Below are 12,814 nucleotides of genomic sequence, written 5' to 3'. Positions count from 1 at the left end.
TGATATGGTCTGCACACTCGTCATCAGTGAACCACTCAGCTTCCCTCTGGATGGAATCTAGTTCAGTGTTGGAGTGAGAGCTCGGGAGACAGAAGGAGACACCACAAGACATGACAAAACACAAAAACAAAGACAGAATTAATGATAGAACAGCAATTCCCAGTAATATACGTCCCTGCTAGAGGCGCTAGACCAAGCCTCTTTTGGGGTCACAGTGTCAGAGGTCAACTGGTAGAGGCTCCAGTAGGAGCAGGCATCTACAAAAAAAAAAAAAAAAAAAAAGACGACCTATATAGGCCGATTAATACTCAGTTGAGCCCACACCGTAAGAGCAGAAACAAGAAAAATAACAATATAAAAACTGGCTAATTAGCAATTAAGTGAAGGCAACTGAAAACATTAGTGGGCAGGAGTCCTGTGATGTCTGCTGGCTGGGATTCCCAGGGGAATCACTATGTCAGGGCTGGATCCATCTTCCTCCAAACAATGTAGGAGAGTTCAATCTTCCGAACGATGCTCTGGGGGTGGGGAGGACCGCGGTAACAAGGGTGAGCCCACAGACAGCCCCGCTCTCCTCTTTTGCGTGGTGGTATGGGAGGTTCAATCTCCCAGTCAGAGATCATGGGGACCGGAACTCCTAATGTCTCACAGAAGCGTTGTAGATCTGAAAAGGAGCGGAGTGTCACTAATTTTCCTTGGTGGCGTGCCGATAGAGCGAATGGGAAATCCCACCGGTATGCTATTTAGAGGTCCCATAGCTGTGAAAGAAGGGGTTGTAGGTGTCTTATTTTCTGCAACGTTATCCATGAGAGGTCAGGGAAAAGCTGTACTGGAGCTCCACCAAACACAAAATTGCGTAGGGTCCGGGCCTTCACCATAATGGTTTCTTTGAGGGTCTAGTCATTAACACAACATATTATGTCTCTAGGGCGGGCGACGGTACCCCTGGCTTAAGTGCTCAGTGAGCTCTGTCCAGTTTAATGTTATGAGTGGGTGGTTCCCCAAAAATCAAGTTGAAAATGGCCTCCGAGGTGACCCCGGACTGTTGTTATTTCTACGGGCCCAATTATCCAAGTTCTCCAGGTGGCAACCCATGTCCCTGAGGGTTGCATTTTGAGAGGTTACAGACATATGGAGAGCGGAAATGTATTTATTGCCAACGTCATTGTGGGCATTTTCCAGCAAATCCACTGGATCCACAATGTGTTTCTTATCAGATCGGACTGCGACAATCTCGGCCCTGCAGGCTCCTTTAACTTCAGATATAAAAATCCAAAAGTCCTATTTGTGGGTAATTGGCTAAGATATGCCTCCCAGGGATGTGAGGGGTCCGTTACAGAATGGGAAGATACAGCAGCTAAGGGGGAGGGGGGGTTGGTTGGTGAGCTAGCCCAAGTATCTGCAGTGAGGAGGGGGCAGGAGCTTCCATCTGCCAGGGCTGCTGGTATCCCCTCTGGGGGGGGGTCTGCCCAGGGGGCCCCAGAGACAACTGCATTTGTTCCCCTACGGGGGCAGGATGTGGATTGGATCTGGGAAAGGGATGGGAGCACAGTAACTTGTCTCGTGCACTGCTGTTTCCCACCACCTTTAATTCCTTAAGGACCGGGCTCATTTTCACCTTAAGGACCAGGCAATTTTTTGCAATTCTGACCAGTGTCACTTTATGTGGTGATAACTTGGTTTTTTAGTCACATATTGTACTTCATGACACTGGTAAAATGGAGTAAAAAAAAATCTTTATCTATAAAAAAAATACAAATACAAAAATTTTCAAAAACCCACTTTTCAAGGACCAGTTCAGATCTGAAGTCACTTTGTGAGGCTTACATAATAGAAACCACCCAAAAATGACCCCATTCTAGAAACTACACCCCTCAAGGTATTCAAAACTGATTTTACAAACTTTGTTAACCCTTTAGGTGTTCCACAAGGATTAATGAAAAATAGAGATACAATTTCAAAATTTCACTTTGACAGATTTTCCATTTTAATGATTTTTTTCCAGTTCCAAAGCAAGGGTTAACAGCCAAACAAAACTCAATATTTATGGCGTTGATTCTGTTGTTTACAGAAACACCCCATATGTGGTCGTAAACCGCTGTACGGGCACACGGCAGGGCGCAGAAGGAAAGAAATGCCATACGGACTTTTTTTGACACCATGTCCCATTTGAAGCCCCCCTAGAGTACAAACTCCAAAAAACTGACCCCATTTTAGAAACTACGGGATAGGGTGGCAGTTTTGTTGGTACTATTGTTGGTACTATTTTAGGGTACATATGATTTTTGGTTTCTCTATATTACACTTTTTGTGAGGCAAGGTAACAAGAAATAGCTGTTTTGGCATGGTTTTTATTTTTTGTTATATACAACATTCATCTGACAGGTTAGATCATGTGTTTTTTTTATATACCAGATTGTCACGGACGCGGCGATACCTAATATGTATACTTTTTTATTTCTATAAGTTTTACAAAATGATTTCATTTTTTAAACAAAAAAAATATCATGTTTTCATAGTCTGAGAGCCATAGTTTTTTCAGTTTTTCGGCGTTTATCTTGGGTAGGGTATGATTTTTGTGCATATGACTTTTTGATCGCTTGCTATTACACTTTTTGTGATGTAAGGTGATGAAAAAATGGCTTTTTTTTTACACTTTATTATTTTTTACGGTATTCACCTGAGGGGTTAGGTCATGTGATATTTTTATAGAGCGATACCTAATATGTATACTTTTTTATTTATGTAAGTTTTACATAATAATATTTTTGAAACAAAAAAGAGATCAAGTTTTAGTGTCTCCATATTCTGAGAGCCATAGTTTTTTCAGTTTTTGGGCGATTATCTTGGGTAGGGTATGATTTTTGTGCGTATGACTTTTTGATCGCTTGCTATTACACTTTTTGTGATGTAAGGTGACAAATTTTTTTTTATTTAGCACAGTTTTTATAAAAAAAAAAAAAAAATTGGTGTTCATCTGAGGGGTTAGGTCTTGTGATATTTTTATAGAGCCGGTCGATATGGACGCTGCGATACCCAATATGTATACTTTATTTATGTAAGTTTTACACAATAACAGCTTTTTTAAAACAAAAAAAAGGATGTTTTAGTGTCTCCATATTCTGAGCCATATTTTTTTTTTTTGGGCGTTTGTCTCAGGTAGGGGCTCATTGCAGGATGAGGCGACGGTTAGATTGGTACTATTTTGGAATCAGAAACCAAGAGGTCACGTCAAATCCAGGGAGGTCACAAAGTCGAGGTCAAAAACAGAGCTGAGGTCCAAGAACACAGAAATGCACAATAGGTAACTGCTAGTGAGGGCAGCAAGACCAATCACAGGCAACCTGTGGCCAGCAGGTTACCTGCTTAAATAGGTCCTCCTGATGGGTCATGTGATATAGCCAGCGTCGCATGACCGCCCCCCTCCCCCAACACAGAACAGCAATCATCAATAATCGGCGCTCAGTTCCCCACATGCTCGTTGCCTAGGGTATGGAGGAAACATGCCACGCCGAGGAAGTGCGCGGCCAGGTCCACCCCGCCCTCTGGTTGCTATGGAGAGGAGGACACTGTCCACGTCCTCGCTCCTCTTCACTAGCAGGATGCCGGCGGCGCTGCAGAGGGGAAGCGTGTTGCTGGCTCCCCGTTACATCAGATTTCCAAAATTTGGCGCTGGTCTTAATTGCAAAAAATGGCTTGGTACTGAAAGGGTTAAACATTATTTAAAAATATGTTTACCATAGAAACATGATTTAAACAATATGTAATTTTCTGATGACACATTTCCTTTAAAAATAAAGCAATAGTGTGTTTGTATGTCACATGCAAACATATTCGACCTAATAAAGGCTGTGAATACAAAACTTACATTACTGCTTTAAAAAGCAGTTGTTAATAATCCTTATTTTCTACGACATGTCAAAAGATCATTTTTGTCCAAATTCACCTTTCAAAAGAGACTTTTCCATCAGAAAGCTTCGTTTTTGTTTTAATTTTAGCATAACTGTACCACTGAAAGTTAACCTGTAGGATACCAGCGCTGTACCTGTACAACGCTGCAGGACCCAACTTGAGTCCCAGCGCCGTACGGCGCGCTGATCAAGCGGGCGCATCAGCTGCGCCTGCCCAATCAGCGGCAGGGGCTGTTGTCAGCACTGACTGTGGCATACACAGGGCTTGAAGAGGATACGGGGTCCCTTTCCATCGAGTGAATGGGAAACTATGGCTGAGAAGGCAACCTGATGCGCTTGCCTTCTACGGAAGCCTATGAGATGCAGCCTCCAGGCTGGGTCTCATAGGCACTCTGTCAGTGTAAAAGCTCACAATGTATTGTAATGCATTACCAGAGGGGATCAGATCCACAAAAGTTGAAGTACCACAGTGTGACAAAAAAATAAATAAAAGTAAAAAAAAAAAAGTGTTTTTCATAATATAAAATATTGGAGGGACTTTAAAAAGTATTCATACCTCTTGAACTTTTCCACATTACACCCACAAACTTAAATGTGTTTTTATAGTGATTTTATTTGATAAACCAATGCAAAATAGCAAGTATGTGTGAAGAGAAAAGAAAATGCACATGGTTTTAAGAATTCTTTTTATAAATAAAAATCTGGAAAGTGTTGCATGCATTTGTATTCAGCCCCCTTGAGTCAATGTAGGACCACCTTTCTCTACAATTACAGCTGCAAGTCTTTTGGGGGTATGTCTCTACCAGCTTTTCGCATCTAACGGCTGATATTTTTTGCCTATTCTTTGCAAAATTATTTAAGCCCAGTCAGATTGGTTGGAGAGCTTCTGTGAACAGCAAATTTCAAATCTTGCCACAGTCTCAATGGGATTTAGGTTTCAACTTTGACTGGGTTATTTTAACACATGAATATGCTTTACTCTAAACCATTCCATTGTAGTGCTGGCTGTATGTTTAGGGTCATTGTCCTGCTGGAAGGTGAACCTCTGCAACCAGTCTCAAGTCTTTTGCAGCCTCTACTGGGTTTTCCACCGGGACTGACCTGTATTTACTCCATCCATCTTCCCTGTCCCTGCTCAATAAAAGATTCCCTCAGCATGATGCTGCCACCACCAGGTTTCATAGTGGGGATGGTGTGTTCAGGGTGATGTACAGTGTTAGTTTTCAGCCACACACAGAGTTTTGCACTTAGGCCAAAAAGTTCATCTTTGATCTGATCTGACCATAACACCACCTTCCACGTTTCAGGTGTCCCCTATGACTTGTGGCAAACTGCAAATGGGACTTCTTATGGCTTGCTTTCAAAAATGGCTTTCTTCTTGCCACTCTTCCATAAAGGCCAGATTTGTGGAGTACACGACTAATAGTTGTCCTGTGGAAAAATTCTCCAACCTGAGCCTTGGATCTCTGCAGCTCCTCCAGAGTGACCATGGGCCTCTTGGCTGCTTCTCTTATTAGTGCTCTCCTTGCTTGGGCTGTCAATTTAGGTGGACGGCTATGTCTTGGTAGGTTTGCAGTTGTGCCATACACCTTCCATTTTCAGATGATGGATTGAACAGTACTCTGTGAGATGCTCAGAGCTTCTAAATCTAACCCTGCTTTACACTTCTCCACAACATTATCCCTGACCTGTTTGGTGTGTTCCTAACAAACCTCTGAAGCCTCACCGAACAGCTGTTACCGTATACTGAAAATAAATTACACACAGGTAGACTACTGGTGACATCTGAAGGCAATTGGTCAAACTAGATTTTAAGGGTATCAGAGTACAGGTAGCTGAATACAAATGAATGCCACAATTTCCAGATTTTTATTGATTAAAAATTTTGAAAACCATGTAGCATTTTTCACTCGCTTGGGGTGTAACATGAAAAAATTGTTCAAAAGTTTAGAGGGATATGAATATTTTTTCAAGGCACTGTATATGCAGAAAGCCATCCACAGTTTCTGTAAACAATTCTATAGAATTCACTTTTTTTTTTACAAATAACTTTTCTGTATAATTTGACTGAAATGTTAATTAAGTTGGGATATTACAGAAAAAAGTAGCACACAAGGCATTGCATGTTATATCTATAGTTTATGAAAGATTAATTGCAGTAAATTACAGAGAATGCGTCAATGCAGATCTAGAGGACAGGTCCTTTTGTGTGCAGCTTCTATAAGTTCATGACTAATAAAAAAAAACTATGGGCTTAAAAACAGTTAGAGAGCAGCATAATAATGACACAGTATAACATTATAAAAATTAATACCAGCAAATCTCCTCTGTACCATTTAGTCTTCTTCTACAGGAAACCGGACACCATTTACAAGAACAGATTTTTACACAATCAACAACAATTACGTGTCAATCATTGCAATATACTTACACAAGTATTTCATTACAGTAGTGTGAAATATAAATACCAAAGTGAATGATTATTGCACATTGAATAGGATTTATCACAATACATAGCGATAATCCCTTCTCACTTCATAGCCAATTAACCTAATTACAATATCAGAAATATGAAAGGCAAAAGTTAATGTTATGTCACATGTGGAATTTTGCCAGATGGGAAGTGCCAGGGGATTAGAGACTCTGCCTATGAATTGTTATTAGAGGCGCAGGGTCATCTTACCAAGTGATCTGATTTACGAAGACACATCAGAACATGTCCAGCAAGGCTGTATATGTTAAGAGCCACTGAAATCAGACCAAAAGTTTGGACACACCTTCTCATTCAAAGAGTTTTCTTTATTTTCATGACTATGAAGGCATCTAAACTATGAATTAACATGTGGAATTATATACATAACAAACAATTGTGAAACAACTGAAAATATGTCATATTCTAGGTTCTTCAAAGTAGCCACCTTTTGCTTTGATTACTGCTTTGCACACTCTTGGCATTCTCTTGATGAGCTTCAAGAGGTGGTCCCCTGAAATGGTCTTCCAACAGTCTTGAAGGAGTTCCCAGAGATGCTTAGCACTTGTTGGCCCTTTTGCCTTCACTCTGCGGTCCAGCTCACCCCAAACCATCTCGATTGGGTTCAGGTCCGGTGACTGTGGAGGCCAGGTCATCTGGCGCAGCACCCCATCACTCTCCTTCATGGTCAAATAGCCCTTACTTTCAAAGTTTTCCCAATTTTTCGGCTGACTGACTGACCTTCATTTCTTAAAGTAATGATGGCCACTCGTTTTTCTTTACTTAGCTGCTTTTTTCTTGCCATAATACAAATTCTAACAGTCTATTTAGTAGGACTATCAGCTGTGTATCCACCTGACTTCTCCTCAACGGCACTGATGGTCCCAACCCCATTTATAAGGCAAGAAATCCCACTTATTAAACCTGACAGGGCACACCTGTGAAGTGAAAACCATTTCAGGGGACTACCTCTTGAAGCTCATCAAGAGAATGTCAAGAGTGTGCAAAGCAGTAATCAAAGCAAAAGGTGGCTACTTTGAAGAACCTAGAATATGACATTTTCAGTTGTTTCACACTTGTTTGTTATATATATATATAATTCCACATGTGTTAATTCATAGTTTTGATGCCTTCAGTGTGAATCTACAATTTTCATAGTTATGAAAATAAAGAAAACTCTTTGAATGAGAAGGTGTGTCCAAACTTTTGGTCTGTACTGTATATAAAAAATGATTACCCATTACGTGATTTTTAAGCTGATCAGAAACTTGACAAATAATTTGGTGATTAAAATCATCATTAAGTATGTTTTCAAGAACTTTATGCAGCCACTAAAGAGACAACTACCAGTAGCTCATTACATGGTGTTGTATAGCTACGAATTCCAGGTAATATAACCATGGGCAGCAAGATGGGCAATTATATATCAGGTCACAATAAAATGACACTAGGTCTCGTTTTTGATTACTGTATCCAGTTGTAAACACTTCCAAGTTATTAGTTTTCTTTCATACTTACAATATCATTCACACAAAATAACGTGTACAACTAGTGATCATTAAAACAATATGCTACAAAGAAGGAGATGAAACTTTGTCCAGGACTGGTAGATAGTAAACTGTGGCATAAAAAAAAAATATATATAAATAAATAAAAATTGCATGTCTGCCAACTTCTGCCACTCATAGAACCAGGCAGTGGTCTGGTCCTGTGACCTCTGTGGCCAATCACAGGCCTCAGCGTTCACACCTGTTTGAATGGCATGCTACCGCTAGTGTCATGCCATTCAAGGATATGTGAGCACCGAGACCTATGGCTGGCCACAGCAGTCATAGGACCTGGCCACTTCCTGGTTTTGTGGGGAATAAAAACCACCAAGAATGGGGCAACAGCATAGGCATGGCTGAACCGCAGACAGGAGAGTGTTTTTATGTAAGAGGGGCACTATTTAGAACCACTGAGGTTGTTGCCTCCTAGGCTGGACAACCTTTTAAAGGAACACACAGGACAAAATGGACCATATATTATAGTGGTGCAGGGCCTTGAGGGACTGCTGGACTTGGACTACAGAGAGCCCTTGTGCCAAACTCCACCCATTCAGACCCTGCACTAGGCAGAACACAATCCATTTTACCTTATGTTCCTTTACCATTTAACTAAAGAGATATATATATATATATATATATATATATATATATATATATATATATATAAAAATTAATAAATGACTTGAATAATTAGGACATATGAATATACTGCCATCATGGACAACTATTAGGCTCCAATAAGAGCTGGAGCAGAACCAGCAGATTCCATCAGGTAGAGGTTCCACATGTCACAATGACAAAGAAATCAAGGCTCAGTTTGAGAGATGGCAGATTACTGCATATTTGTAAGTACCTTGTAAGAAATGTTCTAGTTTGATTAACTGTAGGAGATAAAACAGTTGCTTAAAACTGTGGATAAAAGCTTAAAATGTTCTCAAGATTAGATCTATCAGATTGTGAAGGCACATTATCATCCTCTCTTGGCACAAATCCAAATATAATAAAAAAAGCTGACCCCCATCCCCTTAAAAATTGCACTGTTACAACTGAAAATGTCCATATAGTAAAGACTGATCTGTTAGGGCACAGCTACTTCCAGAAGGCGATTGTTTTTCCGCTTGCATGTGGGAATGTTTCCATTCTTCTGGGTGCCTTGAATGAATTTCACACATACTTTATCCTGCTTGAACTGCACCAAGAACCTATAAAACAAATTAAGACTTCTATAAGTGACCACTTATGAACAGCAGCTTCTACAAAGGGTCAGACAACACTGTCAATGAGAGAGCAGGTCTAGTACCAATACAATCTGTAACCTGGGTTCCTGTACACGTGGGAGAGGAGTCTGTATATTTTAAAGAGAATGACCATTTTAGATGTACCCTGTCCATTTCTCTTCAGAAGTGGAGCATTACACAGCACCGACTGAAATCTCTGGGCATATAGGGCAGCCAATCTCTTGAAGGCAATGTGAACTGATTCCTAGCTGAGCTCCTATAATGTAATGATCTCTGCCGCATTGTCTATTGGAAGATTTTGTTTTCTTTATGTAAGATTACAGTACTCGTACCAAAATGTTAATTACCAAGGCCGTCTTAGTAATTGCTGGAAATTCTGTGAGGTTTCAACTCCAGCTGAACTGTAAATGCACCAGTGATTTGAATGGTCTACAATATATACTCTCAAAATTAATATAAGGTAAGTATTGCAATGTTATATAGATTGCAGTTATGTAAACTGTAGATCTGAATTTGGGAGGTAGTACTGGGACACCAACAAGACAAGTATCATAAAAGAAAACATACTCCCAGATTAGTATTGTAACTCATCACTTTATGTTCTTAGTAATGTATGTTAATAAATCACCAAGCATAAAACACTATTATCACCGACATTTGCCCTTAAAATGTTCTTTTTTTTCACATTTCCAGATTTAGTGCAGGTATTTTTATCATGTCAAGCACACACATCAGACATCAAAGGTAACATGATCTTGGATGTATTCTAATCCTTGGCATTAACCATTCCCACGTCCTTTAGCTTTGTTTAAAGTTTTTCTATATTGTACTTGTTAATAAGCTAGTAGTAAACATGTAGTGATCTAGAGGATGGCGACTATAGGGGAAATAGTTTGTTTCCCTTATATATAGTCAAAAGTGTGTAGACACTAACTATTGTGCAGTCAAGGCCCTAAATATCAGCAACAAGGGACCAACTACACAAAACTACCTTATGTCGTAAGAATGCTACATGAATAAAAAACCACTATTATAGAGCATCTGTCAGCACCCTATTAAACCAGGCATAATAAGCAAGCTGATCCTGCTGATAACTCTGAGGCTTATCCATTACCTTGCTCTAGCAAAATCAGTCTTAATTCATATTCAAAAGAGATTGTGCAGGCCATATATACTGACGATCTAGCGTCAGGATTGGTCATCAATATTTGACGGGCAGGCGTCCGACACCCTCACTGATCAGCTCTTTGAGGAGGGGCACTCCATGCAATCGCTGCTTCCTGTTAATTGCACTGATGACAGGCAGTGTAATGAACAGGAAGTAGCACTCGCATGGAGTGCTATCTCCTCTTCATACAGCTGATCAGCGGGGGTGCCGGTATCAGACCCCCACTGTTCAGATATTGATGACCTATCCTCAGGATAGATCATCAATGTATACGGCCTGTACAACCCCTTTAGGTGCACCATGGACAGGCCCTAGCCACTCTTGGCACTTTAGCTCTTTCACTCTAAAGCACTGGGCACTCCCCTCCCCTCTTATTGACAGGACCAGGAGGAGGGCCAGAGCTGCAGTGCAGTGAGCATCAGGGGAGAAACAGGTAACATTTTACAAAATCATCATATACTTAAGGCATTTAGTGGCATCTGACATTTTTAGTGACATCCGACAACCCCTTTAATAGGTTCATATCAAAGTGTAAGCGTTTTCCTCTCTCCTGCAAACATTTTAGGGCAAGGACCCTGCAGTCACCATATAGTTTAAGCCTTGGATCACAGGCAACAATAATATTCAGATTTTCTAATTATCCATCCATTGAAGAAAACAGACTTCCTATAAGAGTTCAGTCAAGATCAGATGGAAAAATAAAACTTTGATAAAAATCCTTCAAAATGATCATTCATTCTAGTAATGACTGAATTTAGACTCCTGAACATATTCCATATCACAATGTTTAATACATTAACTATGGATATACATACTCATCTGCAATCTCTATAATAATCTTCTGCTTCGTCTGCATCAGGGTAGTTCGATAAAGCTTGGTAGCCATCTCTATCAAATGATCATTGCTGAAGAGGAAATCACCCTTGGAAGCAGCTGCAGAACCCTTAGTGTAGGAAGATGGAAAACGGTAAAAGCAATTCCGAACAGGTCCTCTAATGGCTATGTGCAATATTACATAAGCTTTGTAAATGTTGGAAGTCTGATGAGTCAACACAGAAAGAAAGCTTCTACTCTGCCAGCAATTTAACCACCTCTGAATTCCCCATCTGGCTGTAACTGCATAAAAGCCACGTTTCATATTACATAATATGACCCAATAACCCAGTTTATGGTAAAAGGTAAGCACAACTCTGAACTCTACACAGTATAGTTCTGTATATTAGATTATAAAACAAATACCTGGGCAAAACAATATTATTTGCCCTGACTTGAGGTGCTCCTTCTTCCCTTTCAGCAGCAGACCTGAGGACAACATGTTAAGGACTGCAGCTCTATGTATTAGTGACAGGACAGCCTCAACTGTGGATCTCTGGTTTAAGCCATAAAGCCAGGTAATAAGGTAGGGATGGTGGGATTTGTGTCGAAGAAAAATTCAGACTATGTTTTATAGCCAGAAGGTTTCTTAAAGGGAATCCGTCACCTACTTTTACTGTATGAAACCAATGGCAATGCTTTGTAGTGCTGTGTAACATTATTAAAACTGTAGGTTTGTCTGGGTTACTGATCTTTCAAAATGCCAGAAAATTAACTTTGATATGCAAATTAGGTCCAAAGTGCCTAGCGGTACGTCCCCAATGGTTCAACAAACCCAAGCATGCCTCTTCCCCAGAGCCCAAGATCAACCATTCACTTGTTCCCAGTACCTTGCCTTCTAGTCCGCCCCCTCCTCTTTGACGTCACATACCTCTTTTGAACTCTGCCCACGTCACTGGCACTTGTCGTAGCAGAATTTTGTGCAAACGCAGTGACTTCCTTGCAGTGGGCATGGACTCACTGTAGGTAGTGCTGGAAAGCAAGGTCTTTAATAGAGTCTTCCCCTATAATTCTTTGTAATGAAACTGCTTAGTGATGTACATACCTGGCTGCATTTCTGCAGTACGAGGTAACTGTACATGCGTACTGACCTTTAGGTGGGCCTAGGAGGGTCCAGGAGAGAGGAAAACACAAAGTTTTGGAACAAGAAGCTCAGCTTCATTGATGACATCAGGGTGCATTTACATGTCCATGGAACACGGACCGTGAGATACCGGACTGGCATCCTGCTTAGTGTAGGAGCGCACGGCGTCATGGGTTGCTATGATGCCGTGCGCTTCCTGCTACCGCCGCTGTACAGCGATACACAAGTGTATTACTTTACTGCGGCTGCAACAGGAAGCGGACGGCGTCATAGCAACCAATGACGCCCTGCGCTTCTGCACTATGCAGGATGCCAGTCCGGTATCTCACAGTCCGTGTTCCACGGACGTGTACATGAGGCTTAAGATGTATTGCTACCATCAGTAGAGATGAGCAAACTTCTGTTTTAAGTTCGGCGTCTAAAGTTCGGCTTCCGGTTAGCGGAGGATCCCGATATGGATTCCGAATTCCGTTGTGGTCCGTGGTAGCGGAATCAATAATGGCCATTATTGATTCCGCTACCA

General features: G+C 40.8%; 1 protein-coding gene across 4 annotated transcripts in view; it reads right to left on the bottom strand.

The window, feature by feature from the left end:
* Window positions 1–8,595: 8,595 nt before the first annotated feature.
* MYO1B (myosin IB) overlaps window positions 8,596–12,814 on the bottom strand; it is a 325,313-nt gene continuing 321,094 nt past the window's right edge. For all 4 annotated transcript variants that reach the window (XM_040439420.1, XM_040439422.1, XM_040439424.1 and 1 more), the window contains 2 exons: window positions 11,150–11,277; window positions 8,596–9,130 (listed from right to left, as the gene is read on the bottom strand). In XM_040439420.1, coding sequence (XP_040295354.1) covers window positions 9,007–9,130; window positions 11,150–11,277 — 252 coding nt within the window. In that variant the 3' untranslated portion in view covers window positions 8,596–9,006. The remainder of the gene's footprint in view (window positions 9,131–11,149; window positions 11,278–12,814) is intronic.

This window comes from Bufo bufo, chromosome 7 (assembly GCF_905171765.1).
Source record: "Bufo bufo chromosome 7, aBufBuf1.1, whole genome shotgun sequence".
In the NCBI taxonomy this organism is placed as follows: Eukaryota; Metazoa; Chordata; class Amphibia; order Anura; family Bufonidae; genus Bufo; species Bufo bufo.
The sequence above is the reverse complement of the archived record's forward strand: the minus strand, read 5'-3'. Positions and strand labels throughout refer to the sequence as shown.